Below are 24613 nucleotides of genomic sequence, written 5' to 3'. Positions count from 1 at the left end.
ATTAGACACATACACTACAGTCTTGTTGGGAAGTAAGTATTTAATCCACTGGTTTTTTTTCTCTGAGAAATAAAAACAGATTTTCAACCTTTGTTGAGTTTTGTTCCCAGGTTGACTTAAGGATATATTTCCCACCATTTCTTCATGATACAATTTTAGGGCTATAAACAGAGTACTCAAACTCTCAGATAGCTTTATCACAATGAAAAAGAGGAGAGCTGGAAAACATGCCGAAACCCATATATACCATACACCCTGTATTTGGTTATTTTAAAATCTAATTACGCATTTCAAAAAACTTTTAACTAGATGAAAGTAATTTGTTTTCTTCAATTTTATCGGTTTTCTTTGCATTTTTCGTGCATTAACCTAATATTTCCAAGTAACTTAGTTTACTATACTTCCCCAATCCCCTAGCTGCTTTGAAAATTGTTTATTGCCTTTATACAAAATATGCATTGTTTTTACCTTTGCTTCGATTTGTTTAGTATCTTGGTTTTGGAACAAAAATTTGATTTTGCTCTTCCCATCATCTGAAGAACCTTTGAGCTGGGAAAACTTGTACCTCCAAAGCACAGCCTAAAGAGGAAAAAAGAAACCAAACCAAAATATAAATAATCATACACAGTAAGTCAATGTAGTTGTCATTGAAAATTGTATTAGAAACAGCTGATCTCCTTCCAAGGAAATTTTTAGCACCTCTACAGTACATAATTAAACAAATGAGTGTTCTGTGGTCAGATGTTCCTTTAATCATATAGATATATTTTACTTTGGCAGGGCTTGAGTAACACCTGTCAGACTAAAATGGTGAAATTTACCCTGAAATTCCTTTATCTATATTCATTAATTAAAGAAAAGAGAGAAGGATTTTTTCCACTGATTATTATTATTATTATTACTGATTATTCCACTGGATTTGCTACTCCATCTGAAATGTTGATCTGACATACAAGCCCCCTCCTTCCATCCAAAAAAAATCCAGTGAAGATACAGGGCATAAAAAAAAAAAAATCTCTTTTGTATAAGGGTTTGTAAATTACTCCCTCTCAATGGTGTTGGAGGACACTTCCATCTGTGCCCTTAGTTTTTGTCTATGAATGGTTTACTATCTACTGGGAATTAAAGAGAACATGGGGGAGGTCAAATTTCTAACTGTCCTAAATCTATGCAGGCCCCTTTGCTTTGGGATGTGTTGGTCTCTTTCTGACTGGCAAAAATCTCTACTCTGAACCATGCTGAATAAAGTTTGTTGTGTTTGTCTTAGCAACCTAAAATGAAAAGAAACCACAAGGACAGGAACTTATCTGTGCACCACACACAAAGTAATAGTAGAATTTTTCTCCAAAACTGTATCTATATAGTTGCCCCTTCCAGATTAGAAGAAAGAGCCCTAGTCTCAGCACCACTTTCTTTCTCTCCATGTATTTGTCAGGTGAGCTCCCATCTGCCATAAACAGAGTTAAGGACATTCTGTTTCACATAAACTACAGGAATTTGGCAGTTTATGCGAAAATATATCCTATTTGTTTCAAATGTTGTCCTCCTGAGCCAACCAATCTGTTCTACAGAATATAGAATAGCTTCCCTCATTTCTATGTGTGTGAAATTCCCTTGACGTTGTTTGAGCAAATATGTTTATTTATTTTGTAAAAATAGTGAGGTAAAAAAAAAAAAACTAAGAAAAACAAGTGTATAACATCATTCCATTACACAACTTCATTCAGCTGGCCATATTCCTACCTGCTTCGTAAACTCCTTTTTATTTTACAGATCTATGAAATCTTGCCAGAAGATCAAGACCATTGCCTTTCTGCAGGGACAGCAAATCTACTTAAGTATGTCATTTCCTGGATGAGAAATGTAAAGGGCACTGATTGTCTCTTTATCTCAGGAGAAAACAATCAAAGCAATGAGCTATCATCTTTCTCTTCTCTGATGATACATGGAGAGGCCAGGAGAGAGACGCAGCTTTAACAAGGACCCTTAGATGTGCAGGCAAAATCCCAGGGTACCTGGCCTTATTCCCAGCCAGATTAAGTTAGAATGAAGATGAAGGATGTGTAGAACTCAGGTACTTTGACATTTCCATGCTTTGCTATGTACTTCATTCCCATTCAGAGGAAAGAGAATGACAGTCACACAAAACCCCAGGCACAACTCAGGAACTCACTTCAATTTATGCATAACATTGGTTTTGGAGACTACTACTCAGCCAGGGCTCTTACTTAAGAACCCTGCAAAATCAGGTCTATATTGTGGAGAAAAGTAATCCCAAAAAATCTGCACTTCAACATCAAGATACTAAAACAAGCTCCTAGAACTGACAGTCTCTGCAGAGACAATTAAATACCCTTCATCTAAAGTGTGAGGATTAGAAATGCGGTTGACAATGCATTAAATGATTCTTACATGAAAGAATTATCTGCTCCTTTTGAGTGATCTTCCACAAATTGCACATGCCTTCCCTCAAAGTTGTCCACAGGAGGGATTGGTCATTGGCAAAAATAAGAATAGGGAAATGTTGTGAGTCACCAAGTCGTGAATACAAAGTATTTCAAGCAAGTCACCCTGACTATTTCTTATTCTAGAGAGTCTCTGAGTAAAAAAATCCTACATCCTGGTTTAAAATGGCAAGAACTGGTTCATTAGGGTAGAGTCTGGATGTGTGTTTACTTCAATATACTGTGCTACATTAAAAAAAAATAGATTGCTTAAACTACTTAAACTAGAAGTTCAGATTCTAAATAGCAAAAGTTGAGTAAATTAATTATATGCCCAGTAAGACCCATTTAAATCCTTCTCCCACCAGAGAGGCAAAAGTACTGCCCCGTGTTGCCAGAACTGCACATTTTGTAAGTGTAGCACGTCCTTAAGGGATTCAGAATGCTGTGACTGCAGTCACTTTGCTTAAAATAAAGTATCTTGGGGATCACTGGATTAATTTCTCTGGTTGCATATGCTATGAGTGTGGTTCTTTTCATTTTTATTGCTGCAAAATGCATAAGCAGTGAACAAGGACCAGACCTATCCTTTTTCAATGACTACTTCACAGTGCCACAATAAGAAAGGAGAGACCAGACCCACTAATCTGAGCACAAGTTTTACACAGATGTGAAACTACAGCAGTGACATTAACACAGGAGAGTTTCATGTGCTATCTTTCATGATCCTATGGGATGACTTCAGTGTTCACTGTGGTTACTCTTCCAAATTCTATTTTTAAAGGCTAATTCTCCTGCATTAGTTATGGGTATCCTTGGGAATACTGATCTACACCACTGTCACAGTCATTATCTTTTAATTTTTTTGAATATCAGAGTTCCTTGGAACCTTTTGTTGAATGATTGCTTCAGAAAGTTAACATAGCCTGGTATAATTTTGAATAATTATATTTATGTATATGTATTGACTTTTAACCAATAAGTACACTTTTAAAACATGCTGGCTTTTTTGAAAATTGTCAAACCTAAATGTGTATCACAGAAAAATTTTTCTAAATTATTTTTCAGGAATTATGAACTATAAGCAGAAGTACTCCCTGGTTTGAAGGTGCAGTGTTACTAAGCTCAACACTCAACGCTCACTTTTAGCTGACAAAACCAGCCTGCTCTCTTCAAGTAGTTCCCTCAGCAACTGTGCATAAACTGCATCACTGAGAATATTTTACAGGTCTATATACAGCATTTATAGGAAGCAATAAATTTTTGTTTGCCCTAAAATAGACTTGACAGGTGGGCCAGGTGCCAATTCCTTTTAAAGCACAAATTGCAACTGAATTAAAAAATATTCTCTTGTAGACAGTGGAGTCAGCTACTCTTGAGGATCCTGACACCCTTTTCAAATCATGGCACACACATTGGGATGCCTTGATGGAAGACGAAGAGGAGAACTCAGTGTGCACTATTTATTGCTTCTCAATGAATGAGAGAAAAGTGAACTCTGATTTAATGAGTAGAGATAGAATTTAGGAACAACAGCAAGCAATCCAATTCAGCAAGTGGGGACCAAGGCATACACTGAAAATACCACCAGTGCCTCAATTTGCACAGTGCCAGTGTGGCCACAGAAAATTGGACATAATTAATCCATGTCTTGAAAAATGCACTGTAAGAAGACAATCTCTTTGAACAAATACAGTATGTATCATGCATAAAATTGAAAACAACAAATAAGATAGAAATCCTTTTTCCAATTATTATTCACATATTGCTTAGGCTGCCTTTTGCATTTTAAACCATTTAATAAAATGAACTTCAAAGAATACCAGAATGCAATGCAAACAAATAAACTGTGCAGACAAGCTGACAAATTAGATTTAAGACTCCTCTTGAGATGTTATTAAATTATTGTAATAACAAATCATCAAAAAGCAAAATCCTGTATTCACTGAATTAGCAGGATTTTTTTTCCTGTGACGTATCTGGGACCAAGATTCTTCACCAATACTTTTTAATGAGAAATATTTTATTTATAAGTAATCATCTAGGACTCATTTGTGCTAGTCTTTGCAAACAAATTACTGCCTATTATCTTCTGCTAGTGTTATTCTACTATAATTAAAAAGGATGTTCTCTGCCTGCATATTTTTATTTTATAGTTGGTACTTAAATACAACATACAAATGATACGTAGAAGAAAAGCTATTGACTTGTCTACACCTGTAATACAGCCATACAAATGAAGAAAATTATGATTGTTTCTATTCTTAGTAATAGTGCTAGATGTAGAACACATGTTCTTAAAGGGACCCTAGAAAGGGACCCATTCACATATATATTATATGTCAGTTTGCTACTCATTCCCAGAATCTTGGACTAATCCACATACAATTTTGGTGAGATGACATCAAACAAAATCACTTTTCATCTAGGTAATGACATCAGAAATGAGAAAATACATAATGACTGTAACTACCTTTGTTTGGGCTATGACTAGGAATATTCATTAGTTTTTGATTCATTTTGGGTCAAGGAGTTTTTTCTATTCCTAAATACAGATCAGATTATTAAACAAAAACAGAATAAATAGGTGACTGTATTTTTACTTAGCAGGCTCTAAGGAATATTCACAGAAATGTGAATGTCTGACTAGTCCATGGCTCTGGGATAGATATATAATTTAGGATACAGAGGACATTAAGCATTGCAGCTAGGAAAGAAAATATGTATTTTGTCAACATACGAATCTCCAAACAGAACACATTTAATTTGGGTCCTGTGGATTCAGTGCACTACCTTTAATTTATTATTTAACAGTTTTGTCTCTTCTGTCTCAAATTATCCACTGTGGACCAACTCTCTTCTTGCAGAAAAACTATTTACACTTAATAAACTTGAGCAATAGTGTTTGCACTACATTCTACAATGGCATCATTTCACCTGCTGCGAAGCCACATGAGGAGCAGCTGAGGCCGCTTGGAGAAGGGGAAAGTAAGGGAAGACCTCATCGTAGTCTTCAACTTCCTTGTGGGGGAAAGAGGAGGGGCAGGCACTGACCTCTTCTCTGTGGTGACCAGTGATAGAACCTGAGGGAAAGGCCTGAAGTTGTGTCAGGGGAGGTTTAGCTTGAATATCAGGAAAAAGATTTTTACCCAGAGGGTGTTTGGGCACTGGAACAGGCTCCCCAGGGAAGCGGTCACAGCACCAAGCCTGGCAGAGTTCAAGTTGTGCAGTGCTGTCAGGCACATGGTGTGATTCTTGGGGCTGTACCATGATGACCAGGAGTTGGACTTGGATGATTCTTATGTGTCCCTTCTAACTCAGGATATCCTATGATTTTATGAAGTGAGTCTTGTCTACATACACGATCTATGAAATCATAGGTGTTGACTTAATGCTTCGATCATAAGCATTGTGATTCATGGCATGAATCACACAGGTTTTATTATATGATAGCAAAAGAAGCTTGGCCTGCAGTAGGATGCTTGGAAAAAACCTAAGTCTGTCAGTGTTTTATATTGATTAGACAGCTACATCCCAGATCACCTGTAAATGGTGGAGTAAACAAAGAAACCATCTTTATTAAGGAAAGGATGTCAGAGGTCACTTTTCAACTTCTACTTTCATCAAATTCCTTTGTTGACTTTTCTCTCACACCTTCAAAAATCTATAGCTGTTTTCAACACTGCCTCCTGTCTTCTTGGTACTCTGACTGTTTGGATTATTCTTCCTTTAAGATTTTTAAGGCAATTTTTTAATGTGCAATATATGTTACAGGATTATGCTAAACTTCAATGGCCACCTTTAAAGCTAATGCTGTTTGTTGTCTAACTAAAATACATGATACTCCTACAAGTCAAACTAAATCAAAAGCTTAAGCCCTCCAGGTCTTTGTTTCTAAGAATAAAAGCAATTGAGCCTTCAGGCACCTGGGATACACCTTAATTTGTCTGTTTGTCTCATAGCTAATTGAGAAAGATTTCATTCTTGCCAAGTGACACTTTGTCCAGAGTTATAGCAGTGGTAGGGAACTGAGTAGGATTAAGATCTTGTTCATGCTCAGTTCTACTGTGTTACTGATCTCTGGAGAGTGTCTCACTGCAAAAGAATTATGATCCAAGGCAATTTCCTTTGTCAGCTGCTGGAGCTTTATAACTGTAAAGGGAAAGACAAGGGAGGACACAGAGGATAAAGAACAAAAATGAGACAAAACAAAAGGAAAAAAGCATGAAAGTCAGCCCTTATAAAATAAATGTTCTTGTCCATTACTGAAATTACATAAAATGCTAAAAGCCTCCAGTGTATTTGCTCAGTGCTGATGGACAACCTACCAGCATTTGTCTCTAGCCACCAAACATAAAACTGTATGAAGCATGCTGATGGCTTATATTAAAGTTATAGTAGCTATTTTTTCAACATTTAAACCTTGAAGCATGGAATAAATATTTTTTCACAAGAGTTACATCATTAAATCTCCATCTTCCAGTGAGCCTGGTTTTTTTCTGCCTTCCCTACTACTGAAAATTTGAATATCAAGAAGGTTTTTATATGCTGTTTTATTTCAATATGCTGTATATGTATTAGTTTTATGAAGAGACAAACAAGGTATGTATCCCTAGAAAACATGGGAGATTGTTCCTAAAGAAATTAAGACCAATACAGATCTGTGTGATTTAGTAGGCTTTTGGTATGGAAACCAAATTAAAGATGTTTGCAATGCTATTTATTGTTCATGGTATATTCTGTTTTTTTGGTGAAGGTTTCTGGAAGAGAACACAGGACAGGTACACTGAGGTTTGTTGATAGGTACCTTGTGAGCCATTATGGAGCATTTTCTTTCTTTGTTCTAGCACCACCATATAATTCAGCAGCACCTTAATTTATTTTCAGTCCTACAAGGGATACTTTTTTTTCCCTTCTGACAAATATATATTTTTGACTGCTGTTTTAATGAGCAGTAAATATGATGGACTACAGACACAGCACTTTGCTCAGGTAGGTAGATGGCAATGTATATTCACACAAACACATACATATATTATTAGTAGAAATGATGATGAAAATATGCACATTATAGAAAACAATTTCAATGAATATGTCAGTAAACCAGAAATACATACAATATACGTATTTCCATGAATATCCCCCCATCAATTTTTTTATGGAAGCACATAAGGAATCAGTTACTGAATGGCACTTGAGTAAGTAGTTTTATATTTGGATCACTTTCAGAATAGTTTTTAGATTAACTTCTGTACATGTCTTGTTATTCTCTTTAATCTATCAGTCTCCATACTTAATTCTTAAGGTGGCTATTGCAGCTGCAAATCTGATTTATAAATGTTCATCACAGTATCTATGTACATTCTTACCTAACAGAAATTGCCCATGAGAAAGTTACATTTGTTCATTATGATGTCTACTTACTAGCTAGTGTTAGACAAATTTAGGACATGAGTGCTGGGATATAGTTGGGCAGGACTTGAGAAAAATGCTTTCTCCAACAAACATTGAGACACAACACTGCAAAAATGACCTAGGATAAAATTTGGTATATAACTTCTAAGAATTGCCACAGAACCTTTTGCATCTTTTCAGAATTTTCATATTTTAAAACCAAATAAACAAAACATTTAGCATATGGAGCATGTCTAGGGAAAACTTATTTCTGGAGTAGATGCTAAGACACCTTGTAGTGCAAGGAGTAACTAAGCAGAATCTGGAAAATGTGATTAAGGAAGAAAAGAAAACAAAATATCTAAAGGGTATTCACAAAGATTAGCTAAATTGACTTTTCATAGAATACCAGCAATGAAGAAAGAGGGAAGTTCAGTGAGGGGATTCTATTTGACATCCTGTATTTCAAATAAAGCAAATAAAATTGGTTAAAGCTGGTGGGCATTTTTGGAAGAAGTCCCCAATGGAAGAGACGCCTTGAGGAAACTCCCCATTGATTAGAATTACATTTCTCTGTATGCCAACACAGGAAGCAGGTGGCTTTTTGACTCCAGGTTTATAACTACCACAAATGAAGGACTACATCACCAAAATAATCATAATCAAACACATGCCAGGGTTGGCTTGGGCTATGTGGCACAGTTTGCTTTCAAACCATACATTGCTAATGAAGATGACATTTTGCACTGGTGCTTTGGCTCTGAAAAGTGCTACAGAAGAACAAGGGCATAAATATACTCATCATTAATTTTCAAGGTGCAAGGAGAAAAAATACTTTGTGGCCAAAATTTTAATTTGCAGAATTTTTATCTGAATTGAGAAGTAATTTTCTGAAATGTTGACATAATCAGATTTAACCAGGTAGTCTTAAAAGCTGCTCATTCTCCTTTCAGGAAACTACAACGGCTTTTTATAAAACATCATAATAAATTACTCCAAATGACAAACTACTGTTGACTCTGTGAGTTATCAGTCAGAAAATGAGTACAAGAAAGCAGAGAAATAGGCAACAGAAACAGCTATGATTTATGCAAGTGCTGTTATAATCACAGCACAGCACAGATTTTTTCTGAATAACTCATTTTAATACTTTGTGTACTCATGTTTACCATAGGTCTGTGCAGACACAGAAACAATGTTTTTATCTAATTATGATGTTTGACTTGACATACATTTAGCACAGATGACATTTTTTAACCACTAATTTCAATTTACATATTTAAATATTATTTAAGGACTAAATGACAGCAATCAAGGAAGCAAGCCTACAAACAGTTGCAAGGCTTTTCTCTGGAAACCATAAACATGAGAGCTGTTACCCCCTATACACTTGTTCATGAAGACTGGGGGAGAGCTTGGGGTTTAGAAATTTGTGAACTTTGGACTGCAATTTGTGAGGGCATAATGGACGAAATCTATTCACTTACTTGAAATGTGAGAGCAATAAAGAATTTAACTATTGTTGCACTGCTTAAATAACTGGAACATTTGAATAACTGAATAACTGTTAAAATCATGAGTACAAGAGCTTGGCTTCCTTAATTTCAGTTTATTAGCAATTATGCACTTATAAGGACAATTCACAGTAAATTCATCAGTAATTAAGAAAGAAAACTTAAACTACCATGAGCACATAAGTATAAAACTGAAATTGCCTGAAGATTTACTGAAGATACCACTGCAACAAAATATTACACAGGACTTCTCAGAAACTATTTTGTTTCCAAAACATGAAAATGTCATAAATAAATAAGAATTTAAAAGATTTATCATTATTTAGCAGATTTTTCCTCCAGGTACTTGTCCAAGACCTTCTGTGAACTCATTAAAATATCTTGCATCTGCAGGATTATTCCCTGAGCTTTTCTGAGAGAAATACAGAATGAAAGTTCAATCTGACACTGAACTCTGAAGTCTTTGAAATATGGCTTTAAGTTAATCTTTACCCAAAAAGGAGTGGTTGAATTTGGTATGAGTAGCAGAAAAATAAGAGATGAGAACATGTACAGGAGCAGGACCACTAAGAAGCTCAGAGGGCTGGAGCATCTCTTTCATGAAGGCAGGCTGAAAGAGTTTGGGCTTTTGTACCTGGAAGAGAGAAGGCTCCAGGGAGATCTTATTGATGCTTTTCAGTATGTAAAGGAGGCTCATATAAAAATGGAGAAAGAGCTTCTACCAAGGCGCACAGTGACAGGACAAGGGACAATGTTTTTAAAGTAGAAGAAGGTAGAGTTCAGATTGGACATAAGAAAGAAATCTTATAGGATCAGGGTGGTGAGACAGTGGAACAGGGTGCTCAATGGAGCTGTGGATACCCTGTCATTGGAAGTGAAAAGATAACAGCTTGTACTGATTTTTCAAATACAAATTGCAAAAAATCCTAGAAATTATAAATAATTATATGTAAATATTGTATTCACAAATGGTATGACATTTTAAATAATGTTTTTGTCTTTAATACTAAGTATGTTAATTCACAGAACACTTGCTAGGACTTTTGTACACCCTTAGTTCACAAATGCACATGTAAATACTACTAAGATAGGAACAACTGAATTAAAAGTGTACTAATGTTTTCCATGTTCTGAAAAAAGGAAACCATTGTTCATCATTTTTTCACTTTTTTTTGGAAAACATATTTTGCTTCATATGAACTTCATAAGGTGGGAAATAACATTTTTAGCTTAAGTGACTATACAGGTCTTGTTTGCAATTCAGTATATACGAGATTAGCAATTGTTGAAGAACATTTCCAGCATAGACACAACTTACACTTGTCATCATCATAATAAGGATATCTGAATAAATTTTTGGCTGAGAGCACTACAATCTTCATCTTTCCATAAACTCGTGGAGACTAGGTAATGTTTTTCCTGTTTGAGCACCCTCTTAAACGTGGCTGACACACTTAGATTTCAGACATTTCACCTTATGGCTTGTTTGACAATTTTAATTACAGCAGTCACTTGGCAACAGATTTATTTGCTTTCTATTGTATTGTTTCTTTTCTTTTCTAATGCAATTGTCATCCTTATCTCACATTGCCTAACGCCTGATTACCTAACAAAACAATGTCCTTTTTTTTAATTCATGGTGTAATGCTTTATTCTAACATACAATACAATACAATACATTTAATACAAGAAGTAATGGGTTCAAACTGAAAGGGTAAAACTGAAAGGGTACATTTAGGTTAGATACACAGAAGAAATTCTTCATTATACTTCTATATATGTAGAAAACATTATTGGAGGGTGGGGGAAAACCACTTTTTTTTACAGAGCTGCTGCATTTTAATTCTGTTGTACTGATATTTTAGTGCAACACCTTCTAAACTGATAGTCACATTTCTTTGATGAATTATACAAGACTATTTGCTTAACAAGAAGAAACAAGGTTATGCAAGTGCTTGAATTTGAAATTCATCACTGTGTAAACAAACAGAATGGAGTGGGAAGGGTTTGGATTAGTGGAGTAATGAGGTGGGAAGGGTTGGCTTAAGATAGAGCATAGGAACAAATTCTGGAATCAAAAGGGCATTTTCGGCAGTTGGTGGCTGCAATGTTGCAGCACCTCAAAGGAAAACAGGTATTAAAGAGATGTGGAACTCAGAAGAAAGATTTCTCCATTTCACTCAGAAGATTCTACCATTAACAGCAGGGTCGAGTAGTAGCAGTAAAGTCTGAGCACATTTGAAGACTTGCCAGCAATTAGTGCAAATGTCAACATATGATATACTCAGGGTCTCAGTGGTTTTACTGAGACTTGCACGTGTGATAATACAATATGGAAACTGATCCCACACTATTTGCTTGATAAAGCAAACTCTTTCATCAGTTCTACTGAGTTTTTTTAAGGTTGATAGGAAAAGCTGATGGGTGAGACATATAGACTATGACTGATTTTTCTTTTTACAGATGCCTGAACAATAATAGCTAAAATATAAACTGGGAATTGTGGAATTGCTGTAATAGCACACACACCCTCCCATGAAACAAGAGAGGAGAATGGAAGATTATTTTCAAGCTCACAGATGAGACTGAAACCAAGAAAGTTATCTTTTCTCAAAACCAAGGACACACCAGCACAACAAACCATAAAGCTGAATCAGTGTGGGCTTCCATGTGAAATTAAAGAATAAAGATCTGATGCTTGTTTCAGAGTGGTATCAGTATTGATTTTTCAATAACAAGAAAATAACAGAATACTATTTCTCACATAATTAGAAATCAGTCTCGAATCCAAACTAAAACATGAGAGATTTTACAAGAGATAATCTGTTTCTATAACAAAGAGAAGGACAATTTAAGGATGCACTATTGATCTCAAAATATTAGAAATAAGGAGGAATGGAAATGAGTGTGATGGAAAAATTTTGTAGAACTTTACCTTTGTGGCAGCATCAAAACAGACAAAGCCCATGCTGAAGTCGATGGTAAGTCCCATAAGATGACTCTCTAAAACACAGGCATACGTCTTGCACTGTAAAAGAAAAATCAGAGAAGGTAGTTACCACAGAAGACATTTCTGAAATGGTTTCCAGGACCACTGTTTCTGAGTCTTTATTTTAATGTCTATATACCTCAAAATTATTATCAGAAATTAGCCATTTGTGTGTAAATATGTCAATTTTTTGTATTTCAAATAAAAGGATTTTTATCAGTGATGAAGTTATCTAAGACATAAAAAAACAGGCTTTGCTTCCATTAGGGAAAAAAATGAAAGGTTCAGAATTGCCTCAGTGGATTACTAATAACATTTTCTAAAAGGAAAAAATTATTGTTTTCAAACCTCCTTATTTTGTATTTCATACCAAACAACTTTTAAGAGTCATATATTCCTTTTATCTTTTCAAAGGAAAAAAAAAGTTTATATAAAGTATCTCTTTAGTACTCTGTTTCTTGTGGTTTTCTGTTGTCCTAAATCTCAGGGGAAAAGCTAGTATTCATACCATTTAGCAGCAAAATGGAATTATCTGAAATATCTTTTTCTTTTGTTTTGTTTTGCTTCAGATAGTGGACCAATGGACCAATTTACCTCAAAGGTTTCTATTAGAAACCTAGGAGTTCTGAAAGACTTTATCATTCTACTGTTTTTAAATATACACTTCTATTTATTGCCATAACATCACACTTGAATACACACTGTGAGACATTTATAAGTGTAATTTTTAGCATCAAGCTGTGCTTGAAGGCTGACTGCAGGTACAAAATGACAGACTTATCTTTTTCATCACAAAATATGTAAAAAAAATCAAAACATTTCCAAATCAAATGCAAGTTCTTTAAAGAAATTATTCTTATTTTATAGGCATTTTGCCCTCCAGATTAAATGAAATACAGCTATACTCTTCAAATATTGCTGTAGCTGCTAAAATTATGAAATGAGAACAAAGACTTCTATGACCTTAACGTGTCAGCAAAAGCAAAATATAAATTGCAAATATGGAAACAATGTGGGTTACAAATTGTAAGTATTACAAAAGAACCTAATATTACTTTTGGCATTTTGATTATAAAGATAAATCAGATGCCTTTATGTATATATTCTTTTTGTAAGGGAGGGCTGTTTGGATTCTTAATGGTCTTCCTTAGAATACAAGAAGCTGGAAGGTGCATTAACAGGTTCTAAACAGAAAATGCAATGAAGGAAAATTGAAAACTTTAGACTTAGTGTTTATATTAACAAATACAAGTGGCTTTTTATTTCTTTTTTCCCTTTGATCAGCTATATCATGAGACTGTTATGAATGTGTCAAGTTTGATTGTAAATCAGTGCTGAAAAAGAAGAGGGTATTGCCTTTGGTATTATCTCATTAGTAGAAGAAAAAAGTGTAAAGTAAAATATTTTACAGTTACTTATAGTTAATTAAGTCACATATGCAAAACTTAAAATGTTTTGCATGCAAAGCAAAAAATGTATGGTTTTGTGGAATTATCTTGCAAACATCTTACAAGATGCAAATTGCATTTTTAATTGTAACTGTTAAAGATCTGGAACAGACTTAGAGCCTTTACTGGAAATGAAATCTGGCAAGGAAAATGTGTATCAGATTTAAAATACATATTGTTATCCAAAGTTTTCTAACCTCCACCCCAACACCAGAGGCCAACCTAAAGTGTGCACTGCAGCACCACACTGAGCTGGCACAGCTCCCTCTCCTTTTAAGCCCTGAACTTGGACTGGGTAATTAGCCTCCCTGGGAACTTAAGATTCATGAGAAACAGGAGATACCAGCCTTGGTTCAAGGCTGTACTGAAAAAGCAACCTACTTCCAAGACTGAAGGGTATTTTCTACAAAATGCAGTGCTCAGTTTGTGGTGAAATATCATCTAGTTCAGCTCAGTGTAGTTCTTGCAGGAAGAAACTGCAGATCCTTAGTAGCAGCTGATTATTTAGTTATTCTTTACTTATAGAAAAGACCATTCCACGCCCCCAGACTATGATTTCCAAAACAATTTAGAGAAGAACAAATGTGAAAATACTAAAAAATCTCTGGACAGTGAGAATTTAGTTTTCTTGGGGAAGAAAGTCCTTTGGTTTTTGAAGGTGTTGTATCATTTGCACATGATTCTGGTGACAGGTCGGAGTAGGGATGTGAACTTTCAGGCACTACAAGTCAACTCTTGCAAGACTTTTCTTATCTTTATTTTCTTAAAGTTGCCTTTTAATTCAGATATTTGGAGAAAACAGAAAGGCAAAAATTGTTATCAAGGTACAAGATAATTTAAAATTTCTTACACATTTAGCATTTTAAAACTTTAAAAGTGACTATGAAAAATATATACTGCAGATATTTGGCCTTCCTTGCAGATTTCTCATAAGAACTCATTAAAACCTCATCAGAAGTGAAGCATCCCCTTCCCAAAAGAAGTAAAACACACTTCAGCAGTCAGTTGCTGCTCTGTCACAGAATACAGAATGTTAACTTTGGTTTATTAATAATTCAATGGGTCAGGCAGAGGCTGAAGGAGACAACTCGAAGTTGTTCCTTGGAAACTATTCCCTCAACATGCAAGGTTTAAATTATGGAAAGAACAATATAATGTGAACGTCATTTAAGCCATCTCTGAAGCTAAAACAAAGTGAACTATAAATCTAAGACTTAATTCAGACTTTTAAACTCAGATTCAACTTCAATGAAAAAATATGGTAAAGTACTGCAACATAAACCAGCTTACATAATAATCCTTACATTAGAGAACAAACAACTACAATACAAGCAAGAAAAAAAGGACAGCAAGAAAAAAATTCATGATGCAAAAGGTGAAAATATTAGCTTAAAGTAGCAGGAACACAAAGGGAATGTGACAGGCATATATATAATTGCACATCATTATGCAAGTTATAGTAGTCTCAGATCCTTTGTGCAACAATGCTGTGAGAAAGGAAAAAGGATTTTCAAGTAATTTTTCTTTAACAGGTAATTATGAAAACGCATTACCATCACTTACTACATTATAAAACTAATTAAAGAGTGGCTATAACACACCAAAATGACACCACTGCATCATTGTACCATGTTATTGCTAAATTATCATCAACTTGACTATGCTGCTTCTAATACATTTATTTTCTAAGAAAAACCAACTGTTTAATTTTTGGTTTAGATAGACCTCTGGCATAAGCTATGAGTTAGGTTGAAACAGAATTCATTATATATTAAGAGTAATGAATTTAAAAAATATTTGAATTTGTTATATATTCTTTGGAGCTAGATTAGAATTGGCCCCTGATTAACCTCTTCTGGAGGTTATAGCCATTGAGTAAGATTTACTCCTTGCATGATTATGGAGTAGCACACAATGCAGCTGAATATTTTTAAATGGTAGTTTTAAACTGAAATTATATTTTCCAAGTTATATTATTCTATTGTAAGACAAACCTACTGGATTAGCACTCACTTTAAATATGAATATTCATATAAAAAAATTGCATAAATCAAAATGTTAGTAAAAATTTACCATTGATACCTTAATTTTGAACCTGTCACTTTTTTTTCTCACAGAGCAATGAAAGAACTTGCTAGAAATGAAGTATACCACCAGATTTTATCTGCATCTGCAGGCTGGTAGATGAAAGCAGTAATGGATTGCTAAAAGAAAAATGAGGAGGCCAAATCCAGTTATATTTAAAATATTGCATATTTTTTTCCAAATCAAGAGATAGAAAATAAATAAAAAAAGGTGAAATAATGAGTGTGAGTTCCACAATAATATTCTATCATGAGAAGCCTGTTTGTCCACTTTCACAGATCTGCTATAATCAACCAATCAAGCAATCAATCAGGAAATTGTTACTTTGAGTTTTTAATTGCTACATTGAACATCAGGGTAGACAAAAAAAATGGTGAACATATTAAAACAAATCTGAGGTTAAGATATAAAGGAAACTATTTTGGAGGAGCCTGAAAGCAATTTTGAATAAATGCAATTCTAAAATTCAAAAGAAAAATCTAAACCAGGAATGGTACAGTATGAACCAATCTGAAAGTAGAACAAATATGAAGTGGCTTCTGAGATAAAATTTATTCAAGAAAAATGCCATATAATATTTTACTGATGGCACAGCAGTGCTACTATAAAGTATGTTGCAGTGAATTATATAAGAAAGTCAACAACTCTCAAATATTTAGTGGCAGAGGACAAACATTATTGCAAGTTTTTTGCAGAAAACCTATTCTTTGATTTTCCAGCTTACAAGTACAGCTTAAAAGGTAAGAGTAGTTTCTATAAAAGGTAACAGCATATATGAATTTAAAAGAGGAAAGCCAAACCTCCCCTGACTCCTCTTGCAACAAAAGTACTGTGTGTTAAAGCTGACAGTGGGGTCGTTTTTGCATATTGGATCTTCATTAGTATATACCAGTTCAGTGCATCTGCATGTGGTGGTTTGCAGGTCAAAAAGGGTCAATATAGAACTAACTAACAATTTGTCTGAATAAAAACATGCCACTGCTGGCAATCCCAGGGGGACACAGAAAATGTGTGAGCCAATACTTGCACAGCCTAATATGCTAACACAGCTCGGGTAGGTGTGCATAACTCCTGCCAACATCAACTAAAGCTGTTCTAACCACATGTATATTTCATTACTAGAAAATCAATATTACAATTGGGATTAGGTGAATTACAATGGCGGTGGGTGGCTTTTTTCTCCTTTTTTAGGTCAAAAAGTCGTGACTTTTTGGTCATGTGAAAAGAAGTTATCTTTAAACACTCTGATGTGTAATTTTGCTTTAAAAAGTCACTAGTAATCTGTATTTGAATGCTGTCCAGCTCTGCACTGTCACCTGACAATAGAGTATATACACAAGGAACAGGAAATATGTGAAGAAAGAATAATGCATCTGAGGTACAACTTTTGTTCTTGCTTGTATCCAGCAAGTACTTCACTCATTCACTCATTCAACAAATTCTACCGTATTTGTTACTGAGTAACTGCAGGAATTAAGTAATCCTTGTAATACCTCCGTGGTATTACAAGGATTACTTAATTCCTGCAGATCTTCAGTAACAAAAAAGGTAGCATGTAAGCCAGTAAGAATATCTAAACACCTGCATTTTGTCCCTGATCCATGATTGTTTTTCTTTGTCTGTCCATGAACTTCACTTAACAAATATGTTTCATGTTGTCATAATAACTCAAAGACTGTATTTCAGGTGACCTCCTCCTCTGAAGGCTAGTTTACAAGCTGTTTGGGAACAATTACTTACATAAAAGAGTAACAACTTGATAGCTGCAGAAGGTTGCAAAATGTCTTAAATTACATCATTATTTCATATGGGCCTAATTTTTTAATGTACTAAAAGATGGTCAACAAGGCAGCTGTTCTCACCTGTATCCGTTCAACTTCTAAAAAAGTGGCTGTTTGGAAGGCTTTTTCCCATAGTGTTAGGTCAGACTCTAGTTCCACAGAAAAGTAAAGATCTTCTCCAGATTCAGACTGGACGCTGAAGCAATGTTTCCGACGGTCCAGTAGATCACTGTCCTGATGAAAACCTGAAGTTATATAATCTGGCATACATCAATTAATATTTTTAACTGCAAACATTTATGCGTCAAACCCAGCATTTTTAAAGGCATTTTAAATGACAGGAATATCCACAGTCACTGAGGAACTGAAAATCAGGGGTTTGGTCTAAACATTGACACTTCAATGAATTTTAAAAAGGATGCCTACATTCAGAATGGTACAGAACAGCACATCTCTGGCAGTAATGTCAAATATTTTAACAAATCACTTCTCAAAAATGTTATCAGCTACACACTTTAGATTAGATGCATTCCATGAAAGTATTCCACTTTCTATTCTCATGAGGAACACAAATATGAATTTCTCTGACCTATTTCAGCTACACACCCTACTCTGGAAGGTTAGTCAAACGAATATATTTATTTTAAGAAGTATGAGAAGTCCATATGCTCTGTTTTCTTTATAGAGGCTAGAGAAAACAAGTTCATATTACTGCAGGCTTCAAAACTCAAGATACAATTAGTCTTTAAATGGATACTGCAGGTAGAGACTATAGTGGTTGCCCATGGTTAGGTTGCTGGATTTGGTCCTGGAGGAAAAAATACTTTTGGCTTTACTTTCAACATAACATCAAATAATGTACATCAGGTTATAAATATTTAATAATTAATGATTGCTAGTATTGTTAATTGGTACCAAACCAAAGAATAAGCAAGTTAACCAGGAAACCCATTCATTAAAATGTGTTCAATTATTTTTTAAACTTTATTTATATAATAAAAAGGATGCTTTTTGCTAAAATTCTGGCATGTAATTTGTTCTTGTGAAAAATAGGTTTGCAGAAATAGCTTTAATTATTTTAGTCCCTGCTACATCAAAGAAGTTGCCACAAGTCACAAGCTCACCAGCTGTCCTTGCCAATACATCTGGAGATTTGGGTATAAGTAGCCTGCATGCAATTTTCACAAAGTTGCCCCATAGCAAAGGGCAGAGTTAAGCTGAGCAAAGGAGACTCACGGGACAGTATTGCCTTCTGGTTATACACAACTTGAATAGACCAAGGGGAGTAGAGCCAGCTGATACAAGCTGAAAGAGCTGCTTACATTGTTCAAGTCAGCTCTCCCTGGGGCAGAGAACCAGCAACCTAAAGCTGATTGAGAACAAAATATATAAAACAGGAACCTGTCTGAAACTATCCCTCTCAGGTATACAAGCAGGCAAGGGGAGATCAAGCACTACTTTCTCCTTTCCATTCATTCAGTAAAAAAGTGACTGACCTGTTCAAGAAAGCCACTACAGCATGCATTCATCAATGCTTCTGGCTGAGGCATCCTTTATGATTTCTAGAATAATCAGCTATGGAGGCATCATATCCTCTCTTTTCAATCACCATGAAAAAACAAGTTGCTATGATTTTAAAATGATCAGTCACTGTGGAAAAATCTCCCTCCTTACTTCCATCAAGTGCTAAGCCTAGTAGCTGTACAGTGTTTAGTTATGTATGAAAAAATCAGCATGAACATGTTTGATCTTAAAAGACAGAATTTCCAAAAAAAAAAAAAGAAAAAAAAAAAAGAATCTTGTTCCAGATTTAATTTCCAAATATTCACAAGGATGTGTAGTTGAACCAGTTAGGTGTAGTTAAATATTAGTCTGTATCCTATCAGAAACACCTTTTGTCTTTTTTTTAGCACCTCTTCCCCCCTCCCCTTTTTTTTTTTTTTTCCTTTTCCTTCAGGCTCTTCTACTAAATCTGAAGTCTCAATTCTGTTCACAGTGTGTCCTTACCAGCATTCAAAATAGAGGTTATAATATCCAGGTTGTTGCTAATGACATCTATGCTCCATTGCACACACAAAGCACACAGAGCAGCAGCACTGTGACAAATGTTTAACCTTGTGGATGTGTGTAGCAACAAAACACAGCATCACAGAGTGCCTTGGGCTTGAAGGGACATTAAAGATCATCCAGCTCCAACCCCTTATGGCCATGGGCAGTGAAGCCTTTCACTTGACCAGGTTACTCAGAGCTCATCCAGTCTGGCCTTGAACACTTACAGGGATAGGACATCCATAACTTCTCTGGGCAATGTGTTCCAGTTCCTCACTACCCCCACAATAAAGAATTTCTTCCTAACATCTAATCTAAACCTATTCTCTGTCATGAGTACTGTCTCCTACATTCTGCCTTTTTTTGTCACTGCATGCTCTTGAAAAGAGCCCCTCTTCATCTTTCTTACAGGACCCCCTTAGATACTGAAAGGTCACAATAAGTTCAGCCTGAAGCCTTCTCTCTTCTAGTCTGAACAATCTCAATTCTGGATGAGCAAAAGCACTAGAAAACCCTCACTCCTCCAGAGCAGAAAAGCTACTTCTTTTAGAAGTAGCACTTCTTGTCTATCAAATCTTAAAAGGGATCTTGAACTCCCTGCGCTTCCAGAGCTAAACCTGATGGAATGGGCCTGTTAGCCCACGACCCAAAGGACCCATTTAGCATGGAGTGTGGCAAGACTCGTGTAAGGTACACGTATTTCCTGGGGAAGGGTTCAGTTCTTCATTGCTACAACCACAGAAGAAACTAAAAACATGAACTCATCTTTACCTATTTGTGTCTACATTTAGTAGAGAATAAGCAATTATTAGTAAATGCAGCTTAAAGCTTTTCTGAAACACAACTATGTGGGATCACACAAATTATTGACTTTAATACAACCCCTGTTTTCAGATGGGACATAGCTTAGTGCATGGCTGAGTTCCAGAATGCATATCTCTATTTAGCTGGGCACAGCTAAGGTTTGTTGCTTTTAAACTGTACTCTTAGACTCTTCCAGTCTTACAGGCTTTTTTTGTCTCCTATTGAGAAGAATATTCTGTCTAGGAACAAGAGAAGAGTTATTGCATAGACTGTGAAAAACAAAATGTTAGAAGTTTCATCGAGATTGATCTCTGTTAAAAAGCACTTGAAAAATGCAAAAATCTCTGGAGGCTTTGAAGTGATTAAATAAAAGCCGATGTATTTTATTATCAACATTGCCAGTAAGAATTGTACTAGATTTTACTAAGCATTACATCAAACCCAGATATAAAAAAAAAAAGCTAAATGGGATCTATAATAATTATCCAAATATTTGTCTACTTATGTATGAAAATGAGAGCATGCCTTCATTTAGGAAAGACCTAATCAGTACTAGGTAGTTATTTCCCTCAGTGTTTTACATATAAAAAGTTTAGAATATTTCATCCACTACATTATATTGTGACAAACAACACACATAATGGACTCATTTATTATTGGAATTTCTATGAAGTTCCTCTTAAGAATGAAAACAAAATACAACATTTCCCCAGAAAACAATAATTTAACCAAATAATAATTTCAGTATGTGATTAGCTCTAATGTATACACTTGTGATTTTGATATCGTCATCTATGATTAGGTCCATGATAAGAGAACTGTAAGTTGAATACATTTAAATTATGTATTTTAATTTTTCTAAAATTTCTAACATACATATGAAGTATTCTTTCCTAATTAGTGGTATTCCATCCTACATGTAAGAAAAGCTATATTCAAGGTAGCCCTTAGTACTGCTTCTCCAACTTTTTCTGCTTTTTCTACAAGATCTTTGTTTAGTTTTGCATTTCTTCTCAAGCATTAAAAATCTGTATTCTAGGTTTATAGAATGCAATAATTTGTGCAATAGATAATTGGACAAAACAATATGTAGGCAAAGCTAAAAGACAGCTATCCAAATGCCCTTATAAATGCCCAATTCCCTGCTGGGAATTGTCCGAAAGTCTGCAAATTTAAAAAAAACCCAACAAAACAAACTTGTCAGGATTCTCAAAAACAGGTCTGGATAAAGCAGGAATCTTCATTAATTAACTTTTATCCAACCACTACTTCAATTGAAATATAAATGTCATTCTACACATTTAAGAATCTGCAATGACCCTGTGTTATATTCATTTACTAGTCAATGATGGACATGAGCCAATTTCATGTTGAGTTTTTAAGAACTCTTTCATACTGATAATTGTGAATTAATGAAATTCTCTGAAGAGAAGCACACACAAAACTTTTAGCAGTATGCTAACTCTTACTAGAGGGAATGCAGTCCTGCTGAAGGATGGGTTGTGACGAAAGACATTGGCTCACACCCAGCTTCAGGGTAATCCAGCATTTCTGTTGACAGGACAGTATGACTCCTGCTTGCCTAATTAATAATGATATCCATGTTAAGTGAGAGTAATAAATTTGTCCATGGGAGCTAAGCATGGCTCATTAAGTAGGTCCTTCCAAATTAAGGCAGAATGCCTCTTTATCACTAAATAGTGACTTCACCTTCTCTTCTGCAGGGGTAATCTCTTCTCTTTTGAAAGACTGCTCTTTCCAGAAGCAGCACTTTTTGATTACTTTTGGCATTTCATTTTAAGTAGGATGAGTGCATTAAATTTTCATATTTTGGCTATTATTTAAATCTGCTAAGATGCAGGGGGCCCTCACCTCTTGTGATAGTGAGAGTTGAGTTCTACAACTCAAAGCTCTCTGCAACAGAAAACAAATATTTGCCACTTTAATGCTCATGGCAAGATTTTTACTCAGGAGATGCTCAAGAATTTTCTAAAAGTCTGATTTACCTATAAAGTTACACGTAATATAGAGAGTGGCAGATATATTTTTGCTATGGAACTGTAAATGTTAGTGACACCAGTGAGCAGTTTTTGACATGAACAACAATTCATGCAAGATGTTCCAAACTATACTAAATGTAGTAGTAGTTTTGACCATACCACTTGCAAGACTTGCAAGAAAAGACTTGCAAGAAAATTGTATTTCAGCTGTTAAAATGAGGCAAGTATTCATGTCTCTTATATTAAATATAACAGTTCTTCAAAACACATAAATGAGAAAATGTTTTCTTTGTTAACTAGTTCAGACAGTTCTACCAAAAGAAATCGGTCCTATCATAATCAAGATTCAAACCTAGCACCTAAATTCTCTGAAGAGAAAAAGCATTTTCTCATGCAATCTCTCCAAAACAACTGTAAAAATTATTCACATCATGCCTTTACACTTGCTGGCACCAGTGCCCAGATAGTTTTACTGTTTGTGTCTCCTTTTACATATCAGTTCTGGCTACATAAACATAACATCCTTCTTTTTAAGGGCATATAATGATCTACTTCTTCAGCTGGAATTTTCAGAACACTTTGCTTGAGCATCACCATTAGTTGCTATGGTGATGGTTCTAATAGCATTTACAGGCAGCAGGGAACAGATTCATTCCAGAGTGAAAAAAGAAAAAAAGATACAGCTTCTCCAACATATCCTCATTACTCAAGTAATAAATAAATGATATCCATGAAGGCATGCATTTGTACTTAGCTCATCTTATTTGAACCCTTCTGAATGTCACTGCTAAGAAATGTAAAAAAAAAAATGTTGAAATTGCAGATATCTATGCATACACATATTTAAGCAAACACAGAATTGCAGCCAAACTAAAACTGGACAGAAAACATTTTGATGTTCAGATTTGACAAAAAGTATATTTACTCATGGGGGATACTGTTTGTAACTGCAGAAGAAATTTTAATTTCAATTACATTTCCATTAGAAAGATCTGTCTGATGGCTGGAGAGAAATAGAAAGGTTCATTCCCTGTATTCCATTAGGTTCAGCATTAAGCTTGAATCTCCTTCCTATTCTGCCTGAAAAGGAAAATTAATTTCCTACTCTGCCCGATTAAAAGATAGTCTTGAAGACCCTCATTTGAATTAGAGCAAGAGTCTGAAAGTAGTTTTCTTCTGAGTCAGTGCCGTAATTGTGTCTATTTCTTAATGAACTCTACTGAGAAACTTGTTTATTTTTTTGCCATATGAGAAAAATTTTCAAAATGTTCATAAAACCAACTAATCTTTTGAGGAAAAAAATTATTCTAATACTTTCTAGAGAGGCATTAGTGGTTATCTTCTGTTACACAGAAATCAGAGATGAATATAATTACAAATAGATACTAAAAACTGTGCTGATCATCTCTTTAGAGAGTTACTAAGGTTTTATACCTCTCCAAACTTTGAAACATTATTTGCTGGAAATTAAGTTCAAGAACAGATAACATAAGAGTAAATATAATGATAATGGATAGCAATGTTAAAGAGTGATCCTATCTTTTCATTCCGACCCTTTTTTAAAATAGTTTCCAACATTTAAATAATTGCAGCTGATTTTTTTCCCCCATGTTAGTTGTGTGTCTGAGGATATTGTTGTATTTTATATTATTGTTAAAACAGCTAAATCAGTTCTGTAAAATAAATTAGAAAAAGGAATTAAGTTGGATTGTCCCAGTTAAAAGAAAATAAATAAACAGAGAAGCATCAACCCCCAAATCTGCTTTTTGGGCTGCTGTGTGACTTCCATTCTTTGGACTAGCAATGGCTGATTCAGGGACAGGGACACATTTGCTGCCCTTGGAAAGAAAAGTTAAGATCTACGAAAAAAAAAAAATTAAGTTTCTGGGCTAAATTTGACTGTTACCATTTTGAAGATTTTATTCTGAACATGCTGCATCCCCATGGCATATATGAAGAGAACCTTCCCTAAATTTCCAGCTGTTGGGAGTTGTCATCCTACTGGCCATGGTGAGAACATGATACTCTACATTTCCTTAAAATGTCTAAGCACCTCTTCAAAAAGAGAAAATCCACCTGACTCAACAGAGGAAATGGACTAAGAA

At 34.9% G+C, this 24613-nt stretch overlaps 1 protein-coding gene across 3 annotated transcripts in view; it reads right to left on the bottom strand.

The window, feature by feature from the left end:
* The window catches only part of SNTG1 (syntrophin gamma 1), a 316227-nt gene that overhangs the window by 14633 nt on the left and 276981 nt on the right, over positions 1-24613 (bottom strand). For all 3 annotated transcript variants that reach the window (XM_018910030.3, XM_050971479.1, XM_050971480.1), the window contains 3 exons: positions 17737-17889; positions 12288-12380; positions 469-579 (listed from right to left, as the gene is read on the bottom strand). In XM_018910030.3, coding sequence (XP_018765575.2) covers positions 469-579; positions 12288-12380; positions 17737-17889 — 357 coding nt within the window. The remainder of the gene's footprint in view (positions 1-468; positions 580-12287; positions 12381-17736; positions 17890-24613) is intronic.

Source organism: Serinus canaria, chromosome 2 (genome assembly GCF_022539315.1).
Source record: "Serinus canaria isolate serCan28SL12 chromosome 2, serCan2020, whole genome shotgun sequence".
Taxonomy (NCBI): domain Eukaryota; kingdom Metazoa; phylum Chordata; class Aves; order Passeriformes; family Fringillidae; genus Serinus; species Serinus canaria.
The sequence above is the reverse complement of the archived record's forward strand: the minus strand, read 5'-3'. Positions and strand labels throughout refer to the sequence as shown.